The sequence below is a fragment of the Podarcis gaigeae genome, assembly GCF_964106915.1.
Source record: "Podarcis gaigeae genome assembly, chromosome: 18".
Taxonomy (NCBI): Eukaryota; Metazoa; Chordata; class Lepidosauria; order Squamata; family Lacertidae; genus Podarcis; species Podarcis gaigeae.
Genome location: NC_139696.1, coordinates 10,906,915 through 10,933,829, shown reverse-complemented (window position 1 = coordinate 10,933,829; position 26,915 = coordinate 10,906,915). Strand labels below are relative to the sequence as shown.

Here is a 26,915-nt window from a genome sequence, read left to right as displayed (position 1 = left end):
TACTTTTGCCGCTGTTGTTGCATATAAAAACAATTTAACATCTTGCCTATTAATATCCTCACCTATAATACCAAGTAGAAATGCTTCTTTTTTTAAAAAAAAGTATATTTCAACATCTTTTTCATCTCATTATATATCATTTCCCATAAGTTTTTTACTTTCTTACATTCCCACCACATATGGTAAAATGTTCCTTCTTTTTCTATACATTTCCAACGTTTATTATTTGCCTTATACATACTAGCTAATTTCACAGGTGTGATATACCATCTATACATCATTCTCATCATATTCTCTCTCAAGGCATTACAGGCTGTAAATTTTATTCTTTCTTTCCACAAGTTCTTTTCTCTTTTTTTTAGAGGGGTGGGGGAGGGATAGTTAGAGTGTGGCCCAAATGTACGGAAAATTCCCAGCTTGCAGTTTTCATTCCATTATTGACAGGTGAGCAGTCACCTGTATCTAGAAAACAATGGTCTGTCTTTTGGAAGGGAAGGTGTTTGGGATGATGAACTTTGAGACCACATAAAAAAAGGAGGAAGAGGTGTTGGGTTGAGACCAACGTTCCTTCCCGAGGTTGTTTTCACTGGCGTCCTTCTGCTATTTGGTTGGGAACGGAAAGGGCAACAGGAAATGGCATGTTTTTGTTGTCTTAGGGTTAATTCAGTGTCGCAACAACAGCCGTACATGTCATGGTTGCCTCTTTCAGGTTAAACTTTGGGTGAATCTATCAACAGTGTTAATGCTTTGCCACTGTAGCTGGAATCCCAGTTGCTGCAAATTTCAGGAGGAGAGAGTTGCTCATGGGATGGACTCCAGCATTCAGGTTTCCCCACAGGCATCTGAGCGGCCACTGTGAGAACAGATTGCTGCATTAGATGGGCAGCTGGCAGCAGGAACCTCATATGTTAGCTCCTGGGTAACAATAATAATAATAATAATAATAATAATAATAATAATAATAATAATATATTATTTATACCCCGCCCATCTGGCTGGGCTTCCCCAACCACTCTGGGCGGCTTCCAAAAGAATATTAAAATACTGTGATACATCAAACATTAAAAGCTTCCCTAACCAGGGCTGCCTTCAGATGTCTTCTAAAAGTCTGGTAGTTGTTGTTCTCTTTGACATCTGGTGGGAGGGCGTTCCACAGGGCAGGCGCCACTACCGAGAAGGCCCTCTGCCTGGTTCCCTGTAACCTCACTTTTCGCAGGAAGGGAACCGCTAGAAGGCCCTTGGCACTGGACCTCAGTGTCTGGGTAGAACTAGCAGTACATGTGAAAAAGATATCGAGATCTTGCAAGATCACAAGCTGAACATGAGCCAACAGTGTGATGCAGCAGCAAAAAAGGCTAATGCTACTCTAGGCTGCATCCACAGAAGTCTAGTGTCCAGATCAAGGGAAGCAATGGTCCTACTCTGTTCTGCCTTAGTCAGACCACACCTGGAACACCGTGTCCAATTCTGGGCACCTTCCCATTGACAAGCTGGAAGGTGTGCAGAAGAGGGCAACCAAGATGATTAAAGGTCTGGAAACTAAGCCTTATGAGGGAATTGGGGATGTTTAGCCTGGAGAAGGTTGAGCCTGAGGTTAAAGCCTCAGCGCCTAGGAATTGCCGATTGAAAGGTCGGCGGTTCGAATCCCTGCGGCGGGGTGCGCTCCCGCTGCTCGGTCCCAGCGCCTGCCAACCTAGCAGTTCGAAAGCACCTCCGGGTGCAAGTAGATAAATAGGGACCGCTTACCAGCGGGAAGGTAAACGGCGTTTCCGTGTGCAGCTCTGGCTCGCCAGATGCAGCTTTGTCACGCTGGCCACGTGACCCAGAAGTGTCTCCGGACAGCGCTGGCCCCTGGCCTCTTAAGTGAGATGGGCGCACAACCCCAGAGTCTGTCAAGACTGGCCCGTACGGGCAGGGGTACCTTTACCTTTACCTAGCCTGGAGAAGAGGGACGCGGGTGGCACTGTGGTCTAAACCACAGAGCCTAGGGCTTGCCGATCAGAAGGTCAGCAGTTTGAATCCCCGCAACAGGGTGAGCTCCCGTTGCTCAGTCCCTGCTCCTGCCCACCTAGCAGTTCAAAAGCACACAGTGCAAGTAGATAAATAGTTACCACTCTGGCGGGAAGGTAAACGGTGTTTCCGTGCGCTGCTCTGGTTCGTCAGAAGTGGCTTAGTCCTGCTGGCCACATGACCCGGAAGCTGTACGCCGGCTCCCTTGGCAAATAAAGTGAGATGAGCACCGCAACCCCAGAGTCGTCCGCCACTGGATCTAATGGTCAGGGGTCTACCTTTACTTTTAGCCTGGAGAAGAGGAGACTGAGAGGAGATATGAGAGCCATTTTCAAATATCTCAAGGGCTGTGACAAGGAAGAGGGAACAAGCTCATTTTCTCCAGCTTTAAATGGTAGGACTTGAACCAGTGGCTTCAAGTTAGACGAATGGAGATCCTGACGTCAGGAAGAACTTTCTGTCAAGTAAGAGCTGTTTGGCAGTGGAACCGTCTCCCTCGGGAGATTGCGGACTCTCCTTCCTTGGAGGTTTTTACACAGAGGTTGGATGGCCATCTGTCATGGATACTTTAGCTGAGATTCTTGAATTGCAGGGGGTTGGTCTAGAGGACCCATGGGGTCCCTTCCAACTTTATCATTCTATGATTCTGTCATTAACCTTTCCCCCCCAAGTTTACTGGATCTCTAAGAGGTCCAGCCGTACCGTTAGACCTGTGTAACAGCAGACTCAGCTGGCAGGGGGCAGGTAGTGCCCAAGTGTTGAGAGCACAGAGCTGTTGTAAGAACATAAGCAGAGCCCTTCAGGATCAGGCCAATGGCTCACCTAGTCCAGCATCCTCTTCTCACAGTGGCCAACTAGATGTCCCAAACAGAAACCTCCAAGGAGGACCTGAGCACAACAGCAACTCTCCTCTCCTTTGGCTTCCAGCAGCTGGTATTCAGAAATATTACTGGCTCCAGTAATAGCCAACCCTTGCCATGATGCAATGGAAAGAGTGGGGAGGAGTTATTTCTCCTTGGCTCCTCTCCCTGTCCATTATGGGATTAGTTTGGATGGCGGAAGGTTGAGGGCTTGGCCTTTGCCTGCTAAATGCCAAGGAGCGGGTTGCTGCCATTTGACGCTAGGAAAACACACCAGAGGATTTCTCAGCAGGTTAATTCACTTGCAAGCTGGAAAAGGCTTCTGCGCTCTTGACTGTGACCATACAAACTTCTGCATGACAACAGCCTTATATTCCTATTTATATAGGAGGATGTGAAGTCTTAGTTGTGTCTGATGTGCTCAGAGAGTGATAGGAGGACCTGTCCATTTTGATTCTCAAGGTTTCACATTTTTTCAGTCTGAAATTCTGTTCCCCACTTTTTGCAAAAGTTTGCGATTCTTTCCTATTCCTCGTCAAAATCTACCAGCCTTTTAGTGTAGCTTTCTCCCATTGAACCTATTTTTTACCTTGCAGTTTTGACGAATGTCCATATTTCTGCCAGCAATTTTCCTTAATGCATTGCAACTTTACAATCTGTTCATACACTTTCCCTCAATATATGCCTTTTTGTTAGTGTTGGAGAACTGCATTGCAAATTTTGGATAAGTACAGATGGCTGCATTTCGGTACTAAAATTGTTTCAGAAAGTGGAAATTAGTTTTCCTTTAAATGTGAACAGTCCCTACTCGCCATTGCATCTGAATCAAAAGAGGCTGTGCAGGTGTATGTTATTGGAAGCATAAGACCATAAGAACAGCCGGATGGATCAGGACCAACAGCCTAATCCAGAGATTGACTGGATTGAGGCCCAGTGAAACTTAAGCTGAATCCTGATAAATTAGAAGTGGGGGTGGGGTGGGGTCCATTTCCGCCAAAATTTGGTGGAATGAATTATGTCAGGAAAGGATGAACTACCCCTGAAAGAACAGATTCATAGTCTCAGACAGTGTTTGCCAGAGATTGTGCTGGGCCCGGGGGTAACCCAAGTAACGCGGTCCAGGGCCGGTCCTGAATCCAAGGGTTCCGTGAGGAGTCAGTCCGACAGGGCCAAGGCAGGAAACCAGGCAAAGTCAGGCACAGGATCACAGGCAGGCTCTGGCAAACAGCAATGTTGCTCCCGCAACCTGGGGTGGGGTCCAGCAGCCTTTTATCTTTGTCGGGGTAATGGGTGGTCCTGATCCCCCGGTGACTCTCCTCCCTGTCTCACCCAAAAGCGAGCACTCCTCCTGCGAGTACTCAGGTCTCTCCTTCTCTCAGACCTCAGTCTCTGCAGCTTGGGAGACATCGGTGGGTTACTAGAACCAGAGGCTGCCTCAGCCTCTCCTGACCCAACTGGTAGTGGAGCAGCTGTAAGTGATGGCCCAGCTGAAGGCAAAGAGGTAATCCCCACATCTGGAGCTAGGGCAGGCTCAGGCACCTGCCGGGGAACATGTGCAGACTGGGACTTTTCAGAATCAGGCCTCAGACTAGGTTCAGCTGCCACCTGAGGCCAAGGATCCAGTGTGGACTGAGACTCCTCTGGTTCCAAGTTCAACCCCGAGTCCCAGGCCATCACAGAGATGATGGGAACTGCAGTCCAAAACAGCTGGTGACCCAAGTTTTGGAAGCACTGGTCTAGAAGAATTCCTAGCTTCAGCATGTCAGTAGAGTCCAAAGTGGCCGAGTGCTGAGACTAGGAGTGTCAATGCCCACCTTAAACTGCTTTTGAACCAGGATAGCCTGGACTCCATTCTCCAGAGACCTCCTGGATTGACTACTGCAAAGCATTCCATGTGGGGATGTCCTTGATGGTGGCCCAGAGGCTGCAGCTAGAGAAAACAGCAAAGGCCCCTGTCTGTATAATGTAATGTCGTATGTTTTGGCAAGAGAACTTGCTCGGTAAACAATGGTCCGTTGTAAAATTGGGTATTGCAAATGGAAAAAGGAAAAAGGAAAATGTAATCCATGGGATTACAAATGCACAAAGTCAAGAAACACATGCCAAGGGAAATCTTCAAACAGACATGAATGTGCTATTCATAATACCTTTCGTGTTGCTTTAACAAATTGCAGATAACAGAATCTAATAAAATTGTGTCCAAAGCATGAAAGTAACATTAATGTGTTTCACTTTAAAGTAGCAGGAAGCCTGCTGCCTTTGTCTACAACAGAAGCAACAACGGCATCTGCAGAAGGCACATCTTCTCCGATCTCAATTGCGGTGCCCCCATCAAGTACCAAAACTGAATCCAATGCTACCACAAAGACAACAGGACCGATAACAACATCTGCAGAAGACACAGCTTCTGTGATCTCTACTATGGTTCCACAATCAAGTACTGAAACTGAATCCAGTACCACCACAGAGACAACAGGCCCAACAGTGACATCTGCAGAAGCCACAACTTCTGTGATCTCCACTATGGTTCCCCCATCAATTACCGAAACTGAATCCACCACAAAGACAACAGGCCCAACAGTGACATCTGCAGAAGCCACAACTTCTGTGATCTCCACTATGGTTCCCCCATCAAGCACCGAAACTGAATCCAGTACCACCACAGAGACAACAGGGCCAACAGTGACATCTGCAGAAGCCACAACTTCTGTGATCTCCACTATGGTTCCCCCATCAAGTACCGAAACTGAATCCACCACAAAGACAACAGGCCCAACAGTGACATCTGCAGAAGCCACAACTTCTGTGATCTCCACTATGGTTCCCCCATCAAGCACCGAAACTGAATCCAGTACCACCACAGAGACAACAGGCCCAACAGTGACATCTGCAGAAGCCACAACTTCTGTGATCTCCACTATGGTTCCCCCATCAAGTACCGAAACTGAATCCACCACAAAGACAACAGGCCCAACAGTGACATCTGCAGAAGCCACAACTTCTGTGATCTCCACTATGGTTCCCCCATCAAGCACCGAAACTGAATCCAGTACCACCACAGAGACAACAGGGCCAACAGTGACATCTGCAGAAGCCACAACTTCTGTGATCTCCACTGTGGTTCCCCCCTCAAGCACCGAAACTAAATCCAGTACCACCAGAAAGACAACAGGGCCAACAGTGACAACTGCAGAAGCTACAACTTCTGTGATCTCCACTATGGTTCCCCCATCAAGCACCGAAACTGAATCCAGTACCACCACAAAGACAACAGGGCCAACAGTGACATCTGCAGAAGCCACAACTTCTGTGATCTCCACTATGGTTCCCCCATCAAGCACCGAAACTGAATCCAGTACCACCACAGAGACAACAGGGCCAACAGTGACATCTGCAGAAGCCACAACTTCTGTGATCTCCACTGTGGTTCCCCCCTCAAGCACCGAAACTGAATCCAGTACCACCAGAAAGACAACAGGCCCAACAGTGACATCGGCAGAAACCACAACTTCTGTGATCTCCACTGTGGTTCCCCCATCAAGCACCGAAACTGAATCCAGTACCACCAGAAAGACAACAGGGCCAACAGTGACATCGGCAGAAACCACAACTTCTGTGATCTCCACTATGGTTCCCCCATCAAGCACCGAAACTGAATCCAGTACCACCAGAAAGACAACAGGGCCAACAGTGACATCTGCAGAAGCCACAACTTCTGTGATCTCCACTATGGTTCCCCCCTCAAGCACCAAAACTCAATCCAGTACCACCAGAAAGACAACAGGGCCAACAGTGACATCTGCAGAAGCCACAACTTCTGTGATCTCCACTATGGTTCCACAATCAAGCACCAAAACTGAATCCAGTACCACCAGAAAGACAACAGGCCCAACAGTGACATCGGCAGAAACCACAACTTCTGTGATCTCCACTATGGTTCCCCCCTCAAGCACCAAAACTGAATCCAGTACCACCAGAAAGACAACAGGGCCAACAGTGACATCTGCAGAAGCCACAACTTCTGTGATCTCCACTATGGTTCCACAATCAAGTACTGAAACTGAATCCAGTACCACCAGAAAGACAACAGGGCCAACAGTGACAACTGCAGAAGCTACAACTTCTGTGATCTCCACTATGGTTCCACAATCAAGTACTGAAACTGAATCCAGTACCACCACAAAGACAACAGGCCCAACAGTGACATCTGCAGAAGCCACAACTTCTGTGATCTCCACTATGGTTCCTCCCTCAAGTACCGAAACTGAATCCAGTACCACCACAAAGACAACAGGGCCAACAGTGACATCTGCAGAAGCCACAACGTCTGTGATCTCCACTATGGTTCCCCCATCAAGTACCGAAACTGAATCCAGTACCACCAGAAAGACAACAGGGCCAACAGTGACATCGGCAGAAACCACAACTTCTGTGATCTCCACTGTGGTTCCCCCATCAAGCACCGAAACTGAATCCAGTACCACCAGAAAGACAACAGGGCCAACAGTGACATCTGCAGAAGCCACAACTTCTGTGATCTCCACTATGGTTCCCCCATCAAGCACCGAAACTGAATCCAGTACCACCAAAAAGACAACAGGGCCAACAGTGACATCTGCAGAAGCTACAACTTCTGTGATCTCCACTATGGTTCCCCCATCAAGTACCGAAACTGAATCCAGTACCACCACAAAGACAACAGGGCCAACAGTGACATCTGCAGAAGCTACAACTTCTGTGATCTCCACTATGGTTCCCCCATCAAGCACCGAAACTGAATCCAGTACCACCAAAAAGACAACAGGGCCAACAGTGACATCTGCAGAAGCTACAACTTCTGTGATCTCCACTATGGTTCCCCCATCAAGCACCGAAACTGAATCCAGTACCACCAAAAAGACAACAGGGCCAACAGTGACATCTGCAGAAGTCACAACTTCTGTGATCTCCACTATGGTTCCCCCATCAAGCACCGAAACTGAATCCAGTACCACCAAAAAGACAACAGGGCCAACAGTGACAACTGCAGAAGCTACAACTTCTGTGATCTCCACTATGGTTCCCCCATCAAGTACCGAAACTGAATCCAGTACCACCACAAAGACAACAGGCCCAACAGTGACATCTGCAGAAGCCACAACTTCTGTGATCTCCACTATGGTTCCCCCCTCAAGCACCAAAACTGAATCCAGTACCACCAGAAAGACAACAGGGCCAACAGTGACATCTGCAGAAGCCACAACTTCTGTGATCTCCACTATGGTTCCACAATCAAGTACTGAAACTGAATCCAGTACCACCAAAAAGACAACAGGCCCAACAGTGACAACTGCAGAAGCTACAACTTCTGTGATCTCCACTATGGTTCCACAATCAAGTACTGAAACTGAATCCAGTACCACCACAAAGACAACAGGCCCAACAGTGATATCTGCAGAAGCCACAACTTCTGTGATCTCCACTATGGTTCCCCCCTCAAGCACCGAAACTGAATCCAGTACCACCACAAAGACAACAGGCCCAACAGTGACATCTGCAGAAGTCACAACTTCTGTGATCTCCACTATGGTGCCCCCCTCAAGTACTGAAACTGAATCCAGTACCACCACAAAGACAACAGGCCCAACAGTGACATCTGCAGAAGTCACAACTTCTGTGATCTCCACTATGGTGCCCCCCTCAAGTACCGAAACTGAATCCAGTACCACCACAGAGACAACAGGCCCAACAGTGACATCTGCAGAAGTCACAACTTCTGTGATCTCCACTATGGTGCCCCCATCAAGCACCGAAACTGAATCCAGTACCACCAGAAAGACAACAGGGCCAACAGTGACATCTGCAGAAGCCACAACTTCTGTGATCTCCACTATGGTTCCCCCCTCAAGCACCAAAACTGAATCCAGTACCACCAGAAAGACAACAGGGCCAACAGTGACATCTGCAGAAGCCACAACTTCTGTGATCTCCACTATGGTTCCACAATCAAGCACCAAAACTGAATCCAGTACCACCAGAAAGACAACAGGCCCAACAGTGACATCGGCAGAAACCACAACTTCTGTGATCTCCACTATGGTTCCCCCCTCAAGCACCAAAACTGAATCCAGTACCACCAGAAAGACAACAGGGCCAACAGTGACATCTGCAGAAGCCACAACTTCTGTGATCTCCACTATGGTTCCACAATCAAGTACTGAAACTGAATCCAGTACCACCAGAAAGACAACAGGGCCAACAGTGACAACTGCAGAAGCTACAACTTCTGTGATCTCGACTACAGTGCTCCCATCAAGCACTGAGGCTCTATCCACTTCACCAAAGGAGACTACAGTGCTGGCATCAACTGCAGCAGAACCCACTACTTCTCCACTGCAGACCACAGAGCTCCCATCAAGTACTGAGGCTCAATCCACTTCACCAAAGGAGTCTACCGGGCTGACATCAGCTGCAGCAGAAGCCACCACTTCTCCACAGCAGACCACAGAATTCCCACCAAGTACTGAGGCTGTATCCACTTTACCAGTGGAGACTACCGGGCTGACATCAGCTGCAGCAGAAGCCACCACTTCTCCACTGCAGACCACAGAGCTCCCATCCAGTACTGAAGCTCTATCCACTTCACCAATGGAGACTACAGTGCTGACATCAACCGCAACAGAAGCCACCACATCTCCACTGCAGACCACAGAGCTCCCATCCAGTACTGAGGCTCTATCCAGTACACCAATGGAGACTACAGTGCTGACATCAACTGTACCAGAAGCCACCACTTTTCCACTGCAGACCACAGAGCTCCCATCCAGTACTGAGGCTCTATCCACTTCACCAATGGAGACTACAGTGCTGATATCAACTGCACCAGAACCCACCACTTCTCCACTGCAGACCACAGAGCTCCCATCCAGTACTGAGGCTCTATCCAGTACAGCAATGGAGACTACAGTGCTGACGTCAACTGCAGCAGAAGACACCACTTCTCCCCTGCAGACCACAGAGCTCCCAACAAGTACTGGGGCTCTATCCACTTCACCAATGGAGACTACAGTGCTGATATCAACTGCACCAGAACCCACCACTTCTCCACTGCAGACCACAGAGCTCCCATCAAGTACTGAGGTTCCATCCACTTCACCAATGGAGACTACTGTGGTGACATCAACGGCACCAGAAGCCACCACTTCTCCACTGCAGACCACTGCGCTCCCATCCAGTACTGAGGCTCTATCCAGTACACTAATGGAGACTACTGTGGTGACAACAACTGCACCAGAAGCCACCACTTCTCCACTGCAGACCACAGAGCTCCCATCCAGTACTGAGGCTTTATCCAGTACACCAATGGAGACTACCGGGCTGACATCAACTGCACCAGAAGCCACCACTTCTCCACTGCAGACCACGGAGCTCCCAACAAGTACTGAGGCTTTATCCAGTACACCAATGGAGACTACCGGGCTGACATCAACTGCACCAGAAGCCACCACTTCACCACTGCAGACCACTGCGCTCCCATCAAGTACTGAGGCTCTATCCACTTCACCAATGGAGACTACCGGGCTGACATCAACTGAACCAGAAGCCACCGCTTCTCCACTGCAGACCACAGAGCTCCCATCAAGTACTGAGGTTCCATCCACTTCACCAATGGAGACTACCGGGCTGGCATCTACTGTACCAGAAGCCACCACTTCTCCACTGCAGACCACGGAGCTCCCAACAAGTACTGAGGCTCTATCCACTTCACCAATGGAGACTATAGTGCTGACATCAACTGCACCAGAAGCCACCACTTCTCCACTGCAGACCACAGAGATCCCATCAAGTACTGAGGCTCTATCCACTTCACCAATGGAGACTACCGGACTGACATCAACTGCACCAGAAGCCACCACTTCTCCACTGCAGACCACAGAGCTCCCATCAAGTACTGAGGTTCCATCCACTTCACCAATGGAGACTACCGGGCTGACATCTACTGTACCAGAAGCCACCACTTCTCCACTGCAGACTACAGAGCTCCCATCAAGTACTGAGGCTTTATCAACTTCTCCAAAAGAGAAAGCAGTGCAGGCATCAACTGCAGCAGAAGCCACCACTTCTCCACTGCAGACCACAGAGCTCCCATCCAGTACTGAGGCTCTATCTAGTACACCAATGGAGACTACCGGGCTGACATCAACTGCAGCAGAAGCCACCACTTCTCCACTGCAGACCACAGAGCTCCCATCCAGTACTGAGGCTCTATCTAGTACACCAATGGAGACTACCGGGCTGACATCAACTGCAGCAGAAGCCACCACTTCTCCACTGCAGACCACAGAGCTCCCATCCAGTACTGAGGCTCTATCTAGTACACCAATGGAGACTACCGGGCTGACATCTACTGTACCAGAAGCCACCACTTCTCCACTGCAGACCACAGAGCTCCCATCCAGTACTGAGGCTCTATCTAGTACACCAATGGAGACTACCGGGCTGACATCAACTGCAGCAGAAGCCACCACTTCTCCACTGCAGACCACAGAGCTCCCATCCAGTACTGAGGCTCTATCTAGTACACCAATGGAGACTACCGGGCTGACATCAACTGCAGCAGAAGCCACCACTTCTCCACTGCAGACCACAGAGCTCCCATCAAGTACTGAGGCTCTATCCACTTCACCAATGGATACTACAGTGCTGACATCAACTGTACCAGAAGCCACCACTTCTCCACTGCAGACCACAGAGCTCCCATCCAGTACTGAGGCTCTATCCAGTACACAAATGGAGACTACAGTGCTGACATCAACCGCAGCAGAAGCCACCACTTCTCCGCTGCAGACCACGGAGCTCCCAACAAGTACTGAGGTTCTATCCACTTCACCAATGGAGACTACAGTGCTGACATCAACTGCACCAGAAGCCACCACTTCTCCACTGCAGACCACAGAGCTCCCATCCAGTACTGAGGCTCTATCCAGTACACCAATGGAGACTACAGTGCTAACATCTACTGTACCAGAAGCCACCACTTCTCCACTGCAGACCACAGAGCTCCCATCAAGTACTGAGGCTCTATCCACTTCACCAATGGAGACTACAGTGCTGGCATCAACTGTACCAGAAGCCACCACTTCTCCACTGCAGACCACAGAGCTCCCATCAAGTACTGAGGCTCTATCCACTTCACCAATGGAGACTACCGGGCTGACATCAACTGCACCAGAAGCCACCACTTCTCCACTGCAGACCACAGAGCTCCCATCAAGTACTGAGGTTCCATCCACTTCACCAATGGAGACTACCATGCTGACATCTACTGTACCGGAAGCCACCACTTCTCCACTGCAGACCACAGAGCTCCCATCAAGTACTGAGGCTCTATCCAGTACACCAATGGAGACTACAGTGCTAACATCTACTGTACCAGAAGCCACCACTTCTCCACTGCAGACGACAGAGCTCCCAACAAGTACTGAGGCTCTATCCACTTCTCCAAAACGGATGACATCAACTGAACTAGAAGCCACCACTTCTCCACTGCAGACCACAGAGCTCCCATCCAGTACTGAGGCTCTATCCACTTCACCAATGGAGACTACCGTGCTGGTATCAACTGTACCAGAAGCCACCACTTCTCCACTGCAGACCACAGAGCTCCCATCCAGTACTGAGGCTCTATCTAGTACACCAATGGATACTACAGTGCTGACATCAACTGTACCAGAAGCCACCACTTCTCCACTGCAGACCACAGAGCTCCCATCCAGTACTGAGGCTCTATCCAGTACACCAATGGATACTACAGTGCTGACATCAACTGTACCAGAAGCCACCACTTCTCCACTGCAGACCACAGAGCTCCCATCCAGTACTGAGGCTCTATCCACTTCACCAATGGAGACTACCGTGCTGGTATCAACTGTACCAGAAGCCACCACTTCTCCACTGCAGACCACAGAGCTCCCATCCAGTACTGAGGCTCTATCTAGTACACCAATGGATACTACAGTGCTGACATCAACTGTACCAGAAGCCACCACTTCTCCACTGCAGACCACAGAGCTCCCATCCAGTACTGAGGCTCTATCCAGTACACCAATGGAGACTACAGTGCTGACATCAACCGCAGTAGAAGCCACCACTTCTCCGCTGCAGACCACGGAGCTCCCAACAAGTACTGAGGTTCTATCCACTTCACCAATGGAGACTACAGTGCTGACATCAACTGCACCAGAAGCCACCACTTCTCCACTGCAGACCACAGAGCTCCCATCCAGTACTGAGGCTCTATCCAGTACACCAATGGAGACTACAGTGCTAACATCTACTGTACCAGAAGCCACCACTTCTCCACTGCAGACCACAGAGCTCCCATCCAGTACTGAGGCTCTCTCCACTTCACCAATGGAGACTACAGTGCTGGCATCAACTGTACCAGAAGCCACAACTTCTCCACTGCAGAGCACAGAGCTCCCATCAAGTACTGAAGCTCTATCCACTTCCCCAAAGGAGACTACAGTGCTGACGTCAACTGCAGCAGAAGCCACCACTTCTCCACTGCAGACCACAGAGCTCCCATCCAGTACTGAGGCTCTATCCACTTCACCAATGGAGACTACAGTGCTGGTATCAACTGTACCAGAAGCCACCACTTCTCCACTGCAGACCACAGAGCTCCCACCAAGTACTGAAGCTCTATCCACTTTTCCAATGCAGACTACAGTGCTGACATCAACTGTACCAGAAGCCACCACTTCTCCACTGCAGACCACAGAGCTCCCATCCAGTACCGAGGCTCTATCCACTTCACCAATGGAGACTACAGTGCTGACATCAACCTTACCAGAAGCCACCACTTCTCCCCTGCAGACCACAGAGCTCCCATCCAGTACTGAGGCTCTATCCAGTACACCAATGGAGACTACAGTGCTGACATCAACTGCACCAGAAGCCACCACTTCTCCGCTGCAGACCACTGCGCTCCCATCAAGTACTGAGGCTCTATCCACTTCACCAATGGAGACTACCGGGCTGACATCAACTGCACCAGAAGCCACCACTTCTCCACTGCAGACCACAGAGCTCCCATCAAGTACTGAGGTTCCAACCACTTCACCAATGGAGACTACCATGCTGGCATCTACTGTACCAGAAGCCACCACTTCTCCACTGCAGACCACAGAGCTCCCATCAAGTCCTGAGGCTTTATCAACTTCTCCAAAAGAGAAAGCAGTGCAGGCATCAACTGCAGCAGAAGCCACCACTTCTCCACTGCAGACCACAGAGCTCCCTTCCAGTCCTGAGGCTTTATCCAGTACACCAATGGAGACTACCGGGCTGACATCAACTGCACCAGAAGCCACCACTTCTCCACTGCAGACCACAGAGCTCCCATCAAGTACTGAGGTTCCATCCACTTCACCAATGGAGACTACAGTGCTGACATCAACTGCACCAGAAGCCACCACTTCGCCACTGCAGACCACTGCGCTCCCATCAAGTACTGAGGCTCTATCCACTTCACCAATGGAGACTACCGGGCTGACATCAACTGCACCAGAAGCCACCACTTCTCCACTGCAGACCACAGAGCTCCCATCAAGTACTGAGGCTCTATCCAGTACACCAATGGAGACTACAGTGCTAACATCTACTGTACCAGAAGCCACCACTTCTCCACTGCAGACGACAGAGCTCCCAACAAGTACTGAGGCTCTATCCACTTCTCCAAAACGGATGACATCAACTGAACTAGAAGCCACCACTTCTCCACTGCAGACCACAGAGCTCCCATCCAGTACTGAGGCTCTATCCACTTCACCAATGGAGACTACCGTGCTGGTATCAACTGTACCAGAAGCCACCACTTCTCCACTGCAGACCACAGAGCTCCCATCAAGTACTGAGGCTCTATCCACTTCACCAATGGAGACTACAGTGCTGGCATCAACTGCACCAGAAGCCACCACTTCTCCACTGCAAACCACAGAGCTCCCATCAAGTGCGAAATCTTTATCCACTTCTCCAGTAGAAACTACAGAGGCAACATCAACCATACATGTTGCCTCCACTTTTCCCATGGTGCCTGTGGAGGTCACGTCTAGTGGAGAACATCCATCCACTTCTGCAATGCGTACTACTGAGTTAGCATCATGGTCAATAGCTTTTTCTACTTCCCATGGAGAGACTACTGGATTCACATCAGAGACAGCCACCACTTTAGAGACAGAGAGAGGTATGTTCCTTTATTTCCTAAGGGCTCATCCACATGTATCTTTCCCCAAATTTTCTAGGCGCAGGTCTGTGGCTTATAACGCTGTATCTGAATGTTAAAAACAAGACAAAACAACCCTCACTCTTTCAGGACAAAAACTTGCTGTTTAATGCTGAATTGCAACAAATCTGCCAATTTAGTGATAAAGTGTCAGCTTCTGCAGAGGAAACCGCTGTGGCAGGCAAAAAAGGACTCAGCCTTTCTACTTTTTAAAAAGTTAAGAGTTCTTTACTTACAAACTCTCCTATGGTCAGATTCATGTAATTTTCCATACAGAATTCAGAAAAAGTTGCACAGGCAGTAAAACTTAGTTTAGTTACAGTGGTAAATTTTTCCTATATTATTGGTTTAGTAACTCAAGAGACGCGGGTGGCGCTGTGGGTTAAAGCCTCAGCGCCTAGGACTTGCCGATCGAAAGGTCGGCGGTTCTAATCCCTGCGGCGGGGTGCGCTCCCGCTGCTCGGTCCCAGTGCCTGCCAACCTAGCAGTTCGAAAGCACCTCCGGGTGCAAGTAGATAAATAGGGACCGCTTACCAGCGGGAAGGTAAACGGCGTTTCCGTGTGCAGCTCTGGCTCGTCAGATGCAGCTTTGTCACGCTGGCCACGTGACCCGGAAGTGTCTCCGGACAGCGCTGGCCCCTGGCCTCTTGAGTGAGATGGGCGCACAACCCCAGAGTCTGTCAAGACTGGCCCGTACGGGCAGGGGTACCTTTACCTTTACCTTTAACTCAAGAGAGGCTTATAAGAGCAATGTTCAGCTTCTCCTCACATGTTCAGCTTCTCAGGCGCTGTGGTTTAAACCACTGTGCCGCTTGGACTTGCCGATCAGAAGGTTGGCGGTTCGAATCCCCGTGACGGGGTGAGCTCCCATTGCTCAGTCCCTGCTCCCCACCTAGCAGTTCGAAAGCAGGCCAGTGCAAGTATATAAATAGGTACCACTCTGGCAGGAAGGTAAACGGCATTTCCGTGCGCTGCTCTGGTTTCGCCAGAAGCGACTTGGTCTTGCTAGCCACATGACCTGGAAAAACTGTGGGCAAATGCTGGCTCCCTCAGCCAGTAAAGCGAGATGAGCGCCGCAACCCCAGAGTCGTTCGCAACTGGACTTAATTGTCAGGGGTCCCTTTACCTTTAAGCCTGTCAGGACAGCTTACTCTAGGGTCTTAACCCTCTCATGCAAAGGGCGAACCTCAGCCTAGGAACACGGCACAAAAGGAAACCTGGATGATCCCTTCCTTTATATACAGGATGCTTTGCAAGGAACAGGTATGGGGTCACCTGGCCCAGGCACTCCCTGTCTGACACAAACAGGAAGCAGTGGAGGATGGGGAGACCTGGAGGATGAGTTGGTGTCCTGAGACCTATGGAGAGATCTTGGAAGGTTTGGTCAGAGCGGGTGGAGGAATGGGATGAGGATGTAGAGCTCTCAGAACTGGATCCCAAGGAGGTGCTCAGTAGATTAGGCGGCCTTGGCCTTGGGGATGGCCCGAGAGAAGCCAACCCCAGTGGATCCTGAGACCCCAAGTGTTGTATCGTAGCAGTCTGATGTGACCCCAGCACTGTCAGAAAAGAGTCATTTGGATTTGAATATTCTCAACAGGTACAAATATTATAATGTTTGTTATTAACATAAGGAGGTGACACATTTACCGTATTTTTCGCTCTATAAGACATACCAGACCACAAGACGCACCTAGTTTTTGGAGGAGGAAAACAAGAAAAAAAAAAGTGAGTCTTACAGAGCAAAAAAGACGGTATTTTCTATCCCATGTAAAGACTTTTCGACAGTCCACTGTTGTTGGGGGTTCCCCCAGACCTCCTCTCACTGGTCCAGCCTGAGGATCAGGACACCAACCATGCAAGTGTCTGACTTCTCCGCTCATTGAATGGGAGGCCCCATGGGGCCAGTGGCGTAGCGTGGGTTGCCCAGGGCCGCGTGGAGCAGGGTGGGAAACAAACAGTTGGAGTACACATGCACATTCAACTCCATAAGTGTCACCCAGGAGATCGCAGCTGCAGAGATAAGAAAATAGGAGCCGTTCCATGGTCTGGAGACGTCACTTCCGGGTTCCCATGGAGAAGCCCAGTGACGGAAGCATGTAGCTGTATTGAGGCAGCAGCGGGTGTTGAAATTTTGTGCCCCTTACCATTTTGTGCCCAGGGCAATTGCCTCTGGGTCCCCCCTATGCCACGCCACAGCACTGGGACTATCAGTTGTTGGCACAACATCTTAGCTTCTCCTTTGCCACATACCTCGGCCTCGGTTGCATTTCTTGACCCGCATCATAGCAACCGATGCACTGGCTGATGGAAACCGAACTGAGAGTCTGTGTCTGAAAGTGGGAGCAGGGACATGTTAGCAAAGATCTTTGGTCGGCAGTAATGGAAATCTGTCCCCTTCCAGCCACCAAACACAATGAATCTGTGATCCAGCCTGTTACCGAAAAGCCAATCCTGCAACCAGGAGGTGTTAAGAATGCCACAACGCCACAGGCAACTACGCCCCGTGTCGGAACAACAAGTGAGTATTAACTATTGCTGATACTGTTCGGGATAATTCACTTTCTGACCCACCCTTCACTACAATGTCCCTGGCCGGTCTTGCTCTCATTTTGAAAAGATGTCTATCCATATTCTGCAAATAGATAGATGATAGATAGAGAGATAGATAGAGAGATGATAGATAGATAGATAGATAGATAGATAGATAGATAGATAGATCAGTGTTTTTCGACCTTTTTTGGGCAAAGGCACACTTGTTTCATGAAAAAAATCACGAGGCACACCACCATTAGAAAATGTTAAAAAAATTAACTCTGCGCCTATTAAAGTAATTCTCTTGAATAGGAATCAAATAAACACAAAGAAAGTATTTTATAATTACTTTATTATGAAATAGTAAGTAAACAGAAATATGAAAAAATTATAAAATACTTTATTTTCAAATCTTTCAAATTTTTCAAATTTTCCCACGGCACACCAGGCAACATCTTGCGGCACACTAGTGTGCCGCGGAACAGTGGTTGAAAAACACTGAGATAGATAAATGATAGATAGATATTCTACTACACTGAAATGTTTCTTGGATTGTCCTTGAATCTTCCTGCCACACTTGCCACCCTCTCCTTTCAATTCTGGATCCACACATCCTTTTCTAGTCCCTCCCCCTTTTCGGGGTGAGCAGAGTGGATCCAGAGCAGGGGTGGCTCAGAGATGGGTGCAGCTGCCGAGCTGCTCAACTGCCTCATTCCTTTAGTCAAAATGACAGAATCTGTATCCGCCACCCATGTGGTTCATGACTAGGGCGTCCACATTGCATGGTTCTGCTCCTGTTACCATTTGCCAATCACCATGGGACTTTTTTTGAGGGGTGGGGTGGCTTTTTTGAAGAAGCCTGTGTGTGAATTTGTTTTATGTGTGGGGATCAGTAAGGCTGTATTCCGATGGCATGAGTATCACGGCGACCGGTAGTTTCTTCATCTGCCTTCACAACCGTTGTAACATGCCCCTTGTTATCTTCCGCCTGTTCTGCTGTTGAGGACTTCTTGGATCCTTCTTTGTCTAGCTCCTTCCCTTTGACCTTACCGCCTTGGGTGACCCTGCTGGGAGTACAAGATTCCCGAAATCTTCGGTCACATGCAAGCCCACTCACCATGACGAAGCGATGATCCTTTGAGAACCAGTGCTCTAAGCATGCATCGCATAAGCTCTTTTGATTTCATTGATATGAACCCTTTCTGGGGACTTAAAGGCCAGGCAAGGGAGAAGGATTATCTCATCTCCCCATCACATCTTCTCATGGCAACCCCCGGCTCTCTATTTCCTCCATAGGCTCTTCCGCAAAACCTCCGCTTCCTCCACTTATACCCGCAACAGCCCGCACAACCATCAAAACCACCCCGGTAGTGACAACCCCCAGACAGCCGCCAGTGATTTCCTCCACGGCATCCCAGTTGACAAGTAAGAAAATTTCACAGTGATGGTTTTGTTTTTAATTATTTAAAAATGATTTTTTAAAAGGAGGGGGAGCTGGAAGCATGTTAATAATGATTTTATTATTTAGACCCCGCCCATCTGGCTGGGTTTCCCCAGCCACTCTGGGCGGCTTCCAGCAGATACAAAAACATTAAACACTGAAAAACATTTTTAAAACTTCCCAACACCAGGCTGCCTTTAGTTGTCTTCTAAAGATTGTAAAGATTCTAAAGATTGACCGCTTTTGCGGCCTAGTCAGGAGTCAGGCGCTGGCAGGGAGCGATGCCGCCCGCCCCCCCGCCACTGAAAAGAAGAAGAAGAGTTTGGATTTGATATCCCACCTTTCACTCCCTTTAAGGAGTCTCCAAGCGGCTCACATTCTCCTTTCCCTTCCTGCCCCACAACAAACCCTCTGTGGGGTGAGTGGGGCTGAGAGACTTCAGAGAAGTGGGACTGGCCCAAGGTCACCCAGCAGCTGCAGCTGGAGGAGCAGAGACGCAAACCCGGTTCCCCAGATTACGAGTCCACCGCTCTTAACCACTACACCACACTGGCGTTCTGCGGCCTAGTCAGGCCCGCGCCACCCTCTCAGTGCCCCCCCCCGCCGCAAATACAAGCTAGGTAGGCTAGTTGGCCAACCTAGCGGCCTACTCAGGGGGCCGTGATGCCCACTTGGGCTGGCAGCACCCTGGGCAAGCATCTGCCGGTGAAGGAGCAAGCTCCCCCCCCACACACACTGCTGCCAGGGAAAAGCTCCAAAAAAGTAAAGAAGACCGGTTACTTACCTCAGTCCGGCCGCCTGGACACACTCCTGATCTTGATCCTGATTCTGGAAGCGAGAACGGCAAAAGAGGCTGGAGCCCAGGAGTCAGCCTCTTTCCTTTTGGCCTTAGGCCCAGCCCTGGCCGGCCGTCCATTGTCCTCCCTGGCCAAGGGCGGGTCAAAAGCCAGCTCAAGCAGGTGGGTGGCACTCGCCCATGTGAGCCTCACTCGGTGCCGCAAACCCCGCCAACCTGTGGGGAAGGGAGGGCGGATATTGTATAGTTACTTATCTCCTTGACATTTGATGGGAAGGGGTTCCAGAGGCCCACCTCTGGGGAACTCCCACCTGAAACCTGTCAGCATTGGCCAATTGGCCGGCAGTTGGAAGATCCTTCCCCAGCCAGCCAACAGATCACTGGAGCCCCCTGGCCACGCCACCTTTGAAGGCGGGCAAACCTATGACATTCATTTCAAATATTGTATTCTGGGTATTGCTTTCTTTCATTTCCCCCTTTTAACCATCCTGGGTGTCCTTTGCTAAGAAAGAATGGGGTAGAAATTTACCGAATACACACGTTCATTTATTCCCCCCTCTGTTCCAGCCACTCTGCCGACGCCAGCCCAAACAACCCCAATTCCAGCGGTTGAACAATTTACCCTCAATTTCACCATCACCAACCTCAAGTACAGGGAAGAGATGGGAACTCACAATTCCAAAATATTCAATGCAACAGAGAGTGATCTCACCCATCTGGTAAGCCGGACTCCATGGCAGTTAGCAAGGGATGTGTAGATCAATTTGTACACTTTCTGTAGGGTGGAATATGCTCAATGTCTCTTTCCTTCCTCAGCTTGATGGAATTCTCCTCAACAGCAGCATTGGCCCGGCATATCTGAGGTGCAGAGTGACTCAACTCAGGTAAGCCTTCCCCAAAGGTCGGAACATATCTGCTCTGCTGGCAACGCAGGCAAACCAGGTTGGCATCTTCTGTCCTCCCTTGTCCATATCTGTGGTCAATCCTGAATCCTGATTTCCCTCTCCTCCCAGACCGGTGAGAGACGGGGATGAAACCGGAATGGACGCCGTCTGCACTTACCGCAACGACTCCACCAGGCCCGCCTTTGACCGGGTGAAGGTGTACCACGAGATCGTCAACCAGACCATTGGTTTCACTGAGATGGGACAATACTATCTGGAAAGATACAGCCTCTACGTCAACGGTAGCTGAGTAGTTTTTAAGCTTTGGATGTGCATCAATTATCTGGATGGGTGTGTGTGTCCATGAATGTTACTAGAAGCAACACAGCAGTTTCTCCAGCCCAGCCTTCTCCAGAGGCCAAATTTCTAGGACAGAATGCTGCGGACTTGGATGAATATGATACTGTGTGTTGTTTGGGTAGAACGGGGCTAATCACGATGCAGAGATATGACTATGGAGGTTTTCACCAGATGTTGTGTGAGGGTCTGAGGCTCCCTTGGCAGTGAGGTGTTTTTTTCATAGAGGTGAAGGCTGTTCATTCCTGTGTACAGGCAGTGCACCGTCCAAAATAGTGAAAAATCCCAACCAGTTACTATTGTATTTGAAAAGCCTGTTTGTTGTATTACATTATGCAATTTCCTGAATTAACGTCTCTTCCATTTCCATAGGTTATCATGAAACTCCTCCTGAAACGAGTAAGTAGAACCAAATTTAAATTCTAACACGGCAACCCCCCCCCAACATTCAGAGGAGCAGATGTTGACAATGCATGAGTTGAAGACTACCAAAATGAAGCTTCTTTGATTCAAGTGATTCATTTGTTAGATTTATCAGTCTCACCATGTGATCAACACCTAGTTGACATTGAAAATATTTGAATCTGTTAAGAAGGGGATATATAATTTGAGAATATGGAGCTTCACGGCCTTCGTTTTAATTCTTGCATTCCTAATATTGCTTTATTTGGTTTTCTTTTCTGAATTCTCAATCACACCATTCCATCGACTTTTGCTGCAGTTAAAAGTATTTCGATCTCTTAAGGAGGAAATATATATTGTGAGTCCTGGGAGTTTGATGTCTTGCATTTTAATTATTGTATTCTGGGAATTCCTTCATTTGATTTCCCCTTGTTTTAACCATTCTGCTTCCCCTTTGGGAAGGGTGGAATGGAAATTCATAACATACCTACATCTATTCCAGCCACTCTGCCAACGCCAGCCCAAACAACAACCCCAATTCCAGTGGTTGAACAATTCACCCTCAATTTCACCATCACCAACCTCAAGTACAGGGAAGAGATGGGAACTCACAATTCCAAAATATTCAATGCAACAGAGAGTGATCTCACCCATCTGGTAAGCCTGACTCCATGGCAGTTAGCAAGGGATGTGTAGATCAATTTGTACACTTTCTGTAGGGTGGAATATGCTCAATGTCTCTTTCCTTCCTCAGCTTGATGGAATTCTCCTCAACAGCAGCATTGGCCCGGCATATCTGAGGTGCAGAGTGACTCAACTCAGGTAAGCCTTCCCCAAAGGTCGGAACATATCTGCTCTGCTGGCAACGCAGGCAAACAAGGTTGGCATCTTCTGTCCTCCCTTGTCCATATCTGTGGTCAATCCTGAATCCTGATTTCCCTCTCCTCCCAGACCGGTGAGAGATGGGGATGAAACCGGAATGGACGCCGTCTGCACTTACCGCAACGACTCCACCAGGCCCGCCTTTGACCGGGTGAAGGTGTACCACGAGATCGTCAACCAGACCATTGGTTTCACTGAGATGGGACAATACTATCTGGAAAGATACAGCCTCTACGTCAACGGTAGCTGAGTGGTTTTTAAGCTTTGGATGTGCATCAATTATCTGGATGGGTGTGTGTGTCCATGAATGTTACTAGAAGCAACACAGCAGTTTCTCCAGCCCAGCCTTCTCCAGAGGCCAAATTTCTAGGACAGAATGCTGCGGACTTGGATGAATATGATACTGTGTGTTGTTTGGGTAGAACGGGGCTAATCATGATGCAGAGATATGACTATGGAGGTTTTCACCAGATGTTGTGTGAGGGTCTGAGGCTCCCTTGGCAGTGAGGTGTTTTTTTCATAGAGGTGAAGGCTGTTCATTCCTGTGTACAGGCAGTGCACCGTCCAAAATAGTGAAAAATCCCAACCTGTTACTATTGTATTTGAAAAGCCTGTTTGTGGTATTACATTATGCAATTTCCTGAATTAACGTCTCTTCCGTTTCCATAGGTTATCATGAAACTCCTCCTGAAACGAGTAAGTAGAACCAAATTTAAATTCTAACACAGCAACCCCCCCCAACATTCACAGGAGCAGATGTTGACAATGCATGAGTTGAAGACTACCAAAATGAAGCTTCTTTGATTCAAGTGATTCATTTGTTAGATTTATCAGTCTCACCATGTGATCAACACCTAGTTGACATTGAAAATATTTGAATCTATTAAGAAAGGGATATATAATTTGAGAATATGGAGCTTCACGGCCTTCGTTTTAATTCTTGCATTCCTAATATTGCTTTATTTGATTTTCTTTTCTGAATTCTCAATCACACCATTCCATCGACTTTTGTTGCAGTTAAAAGTATTTCGATCTCTTAAGGAGGAAATATATATCATGAGGCCTGGGAGTTTGATGTCTTGCATTTTAATTATTGTATTCTGGGAATTCCTTCATTTGATTTCCTCTTCTTTTAACTATTCTGCTTCCCCCTTGGGAAGGGTGGAATGGAAATTCATAACATACCTACATCTATTCCAGCCACTCTGCCAACGCCAGCCCAAACAACAACCCCAATTCCAGTGGTTGAACAATTCACCCTCAATTTCACCATCACCAACCTCAAGTACAGGGAAGAGATGGGAACTCACAATTCCAAAATATTCAATGCAACAGAGAGTGATCTCACCCATCTGGTAAGCCTGACTCCATGGCAGTTAGCAAGGGATGTGTAGATAAATTTGTACACTTTCTGTAGGGTGGAATATGCTCAATGTCTCTTTCCTTCCTCAGCTTGATGGAATTCTCCTCAACAGCAGCATTGGCCCGGCATATCTGAGGTGCAGAGTGACTCAACTCAGGTAAGCCTTCCCCAAAGGTCGGAACATATCTGCTCTGCTGGCAACGCAGGCAAACAAGGTTGGCATCTTCTGTCCTCCCTTGTCCATATCTGTGGTCAATCCTGAATCCTGATTTCCCTCTCCTCCCAGACCGGTGAGAGACGGGGATGAAACCGGAATGGACGCCGTCTGCACTTACCGCAACGACTCCACCACGCCCGCCTTTGACCGGGTGAAGGTGTACCACGAGATCGTCAACCAGACCATTGGTTTCACTGAGATGGGACAATACTATCTGGAAAGATACAGCCTCTACGTCAACGGTAGCTGAGTGGTTTTTAAGCTTTGGATGTGCATCAATTATCTGGATGGGTGTGTGTGTCCATGAATGTTACTAGAAGCAACACAGCAGTATCCCCAGCCCAGCGTTCTCCAGAAGCCAAATTTCTAGGACCAAATGCTGCGGACTTGGATGAATATGATATTGTGTGTTGTTTGGGTAGAACGGGGCTAATCTGTCAGCATCGCCCTTGAGTCAGTGTACCAACTGGACTCATGCACTTCAGCCCCGACTGGGCTAGGCAAGCTGGGTAGCACTTCCAGAGACCACCTTCTTCACAGGAACAGGTCAAAGTGCTGTGGACTCACAGCTTAGAGGTGTGAGCACCGGATTCACTTCCACAATACAGTCGTCGCACAGCAGAGTATAGCAGAGTCTGGCAGTGTATAAACGACTCGGAGAGCAGCTCTGTAGAATATCTTGTTTTATTCTATAACTACGACTATAATACAAAACTATATACAGAGCTAAATAGATCTAAGCATAAATGAATGCTGCACTGAGTGTCTGCAGCTGCTCTTAGCAGCAACCTTATCTCTAGACACGATCTCTAACACTCAGACTTTGATGTGGTGCTGGAGCTGAATAAATAGAAAGCAGAACACTGCTCCTCCTCTCTGGAGAATCAGCAGACTCGTCAGGAGATTCTTGGATATGGGAGGGGTGAAACCTCCTCATAATCATGATGCAGAGATATGACTATGGAGGTTTTCACCAGATGTTGTGTGAGGGTCTGAGGCTCCTTGGCAGTGAGATGATTTTCTCATAGAAGTGAAGGATGTTCATTCCTGTGTACAGACAGTGCACCGTCCAAAATAGTGAGAAATCCCAACCAGTTACTATTAGCTTTGAAAAGCCTGTTTGTTGTATTACATTATGCAATTTCCTGAATTAACGTCTCTTGCATTTCCATAGGTTATCATGAAACCCCTCCTAAAACGAGTAAGTAGAACCACATTTAAATTCTGAAAACAACACCCCAATCTGACAAAAACAGGGAAAAGAGTGATGGGATGGGGGGGGGGGTGATTTGGAAAATGCACCAGGGGAAGGATAGCAACATGAGCACTCTTTGGTTTGTTTGTTTGTTTGTTTGTTTGTTTGATTAGATTTCCAAATCTTGCCATCATGTGATCGACTTCTGGTTGACATTCAAAATATTTGAATCTGTTAAGAAGGGGATATAAAGTTTGAGAATATGGAGTTTCATGACCTTTGTTTTAATTCTTGCATTCTGAATATTGCTTTGTTTCGTTTTCTTTTCCTCAATTTTCAGTCACACAATTCCATCAACTGCTTGTTGAAATTAAAAGTATTTCAATCTCTTAAGGAGGAAACATATATTGTTTGAGTCCTGGGAGTTTGATGTCTTGCATTTTAATTATTGTATTCTGGGAATTCCTTCATTTGATTTCCTCTTGTTTTAACTATTCTGCTTCCCCCTTGGGAAGGGTGGAATGGAAATTTATGAAATACCTATGTCTCTTCTAGCCACTCTGCCCACACCTGCCCAAACAACAACCCCAATTCCAGCGGTTGAACAATTCACCGTCAATTTCACCGTCACCAACCTCAAATACAGGAAAGAGATGGGACAACCCAATTCTACAGTGTTCAACGCAACGGAAAGAGCACTCGTCGCAGTGGTAAGTCTGATAGCGACTGCTTGTGAGAATGGCTTGTGAGGAGGGGTAGACCAGGCTCTTGTTTTGACATCGTGTCTCATTCCTCTCTCAGCTTGGCAGATTCCTCAGCAACAGCAGCATTGGCCCTGCGTATCTGGGGTGCAGAGTTACTCAGCTCAGGTACGTCTTCCTCCAATGGGAGAACATTTCTGTGCTGCTCATGCCACACCTTGGCAAGGGGGACTCTATCCTTTCTTCCCTGGTGGACCATTCTGCATCCTGAATGATCTCCCTCTCTCTTTGTCCTCCCAGGCCAGTGAAGAACGGGGATGAAACTGGAATGGACGCCGTCTGCACTTACCGCAATGACTCCACCAGCCCCGCCTTTGACCGAGTGAAGGTGTACCACGAGATCGTCAGCCAGACGGACAACTTCAGCAAGATGAGGCCCTATGAGGTGGAAAGATACAGCCTCTACGTCAATGGTAAACAAGTTGTGGAGCCCTTGATGTACATCGATTATCTCTCTGTGTGTGTTTTCTGCAGTACCCCCAAGCCCAGCCTTCATCTGAGTCAATGTTTGCAGAGATATTCAGACCCTTTCTTGCAAACTAAATGCTGGGGTATTTTCATGTGATTTTGTTCCTGCTTGAGTTGCTGTGCCAATCTGGGTGCAGAGATGATGCTATGAGGTTTTTGTCCTCTGCCCAGGAGGCCTCCCCATGTCATGAAAGTGTCCAAAGCTGATTGAGGTGATTGTCATGTGATGGACATGATTGTGTCATAATATGTGTGAGATGCTTCTCACTGCCTCTGCTTAGTGCATCTTCTGAATACAGGAGGACATAACAATTCTCCTGCCCCAGAAAAGACCTCCTTATTTTAAACATCATTATATTGAGAGCTTCTCAATGACGATCTCTTACTTTTCTGTAGGTTATCATGAAGACCCTCCTGAAACAAGTAAGTAGAACCACATTGAAATTTTAACACACCACACTCCCAGTGTATCTTGACCTTTTCTG

General features: G+C 48.4%; 2 protein-coding genes across 2 annotated transcripts in view; one reads left to right on the top strand and one right to left on the bottom strand.

Annotated features, from left to right (window-relative positions):
• LOC310835821 (uncharacterized protein) overlaps window positions 1-26,915 on the bottom strand; it is a 192,433-nt gene that overhangs the window by 119,863 nt on the left and 45,655 nt on the right. The gene's annotated exons all lie outside the window — the stretch shown is intronic.
• LOC310835466 (mucin-16-like) overlaps window positions 17,483-26,915 on the top strand; it is a gene marked incomplete at its 5' end in the record, with an annotated part of 49,986 nt that continues 40,553 nt past the window's right edge. Inside the window, 19 exons of the mRNA XM_083720095.1 lie at window positions 17,483-17,508; window positions 18,961-19,089; window positions 19,998-20,083; window positions 20,469-20,620; window positions 20,718-20,785; window positions 20,915-21,087; window positions 21,515-21,541; window positions 22,089-22,201; window positions 22,299-22,366; window positions 22,496-22,668; window positions 23,096-23,122; window positions 23,627-23,781; window positions 23,879-23,946; window positions 24,076-24,248; window positions 25,181-25,207; window positions 25,757-25,911; window positions 26,003-26,070; window positions 26,203-26,375; window positions 26,827-26,853. Coding sequence (XP_083576221.1) covers window positions 17,483-17,508; window positions 18,961-19,089; window positions 19,998-20,083; window positions 20,469-20,620; window positions 20,718-20,785; window positions 20,915-21,087; window positions 21,515-21,541; window positions 22,089-22,201; window positions 22,299-22,366; window positions 22,496-22,668; window positions 23,096-23,122; window positions 23,627-23,781; window positions 23,879-23,946; window positions 24,076-24,248; window positions 25,181-25,207; window positions 25,757-25,911; window positions 26,003-26,070; window positions 26,203-26,375; window positions 26,827-26,853 — 1,888 coding nt within the window. The remainder of the gene's footprint in view (window positions 17,509-18,960; window positions 19,090-19,997; window positions 20,084-20,468; window positions 20,621-20,717; window positions 20,786-20,914; window positions 21,088-21,514; window positions 21,542-22,088; window positions 22,202-22,298; window positions 22,367-22,495; window positions 22,669-23,095; window positions 23,123-23,626; window positions 23,782-23,878; window positions 23,947-24,075; window positions 24,249-25,180; window positions 25,208-25,756; window positions 25,912-26,002; window positions 26,071-26,202; window positions 26,376-26,826; window positions 26,854-26,915) is intronic.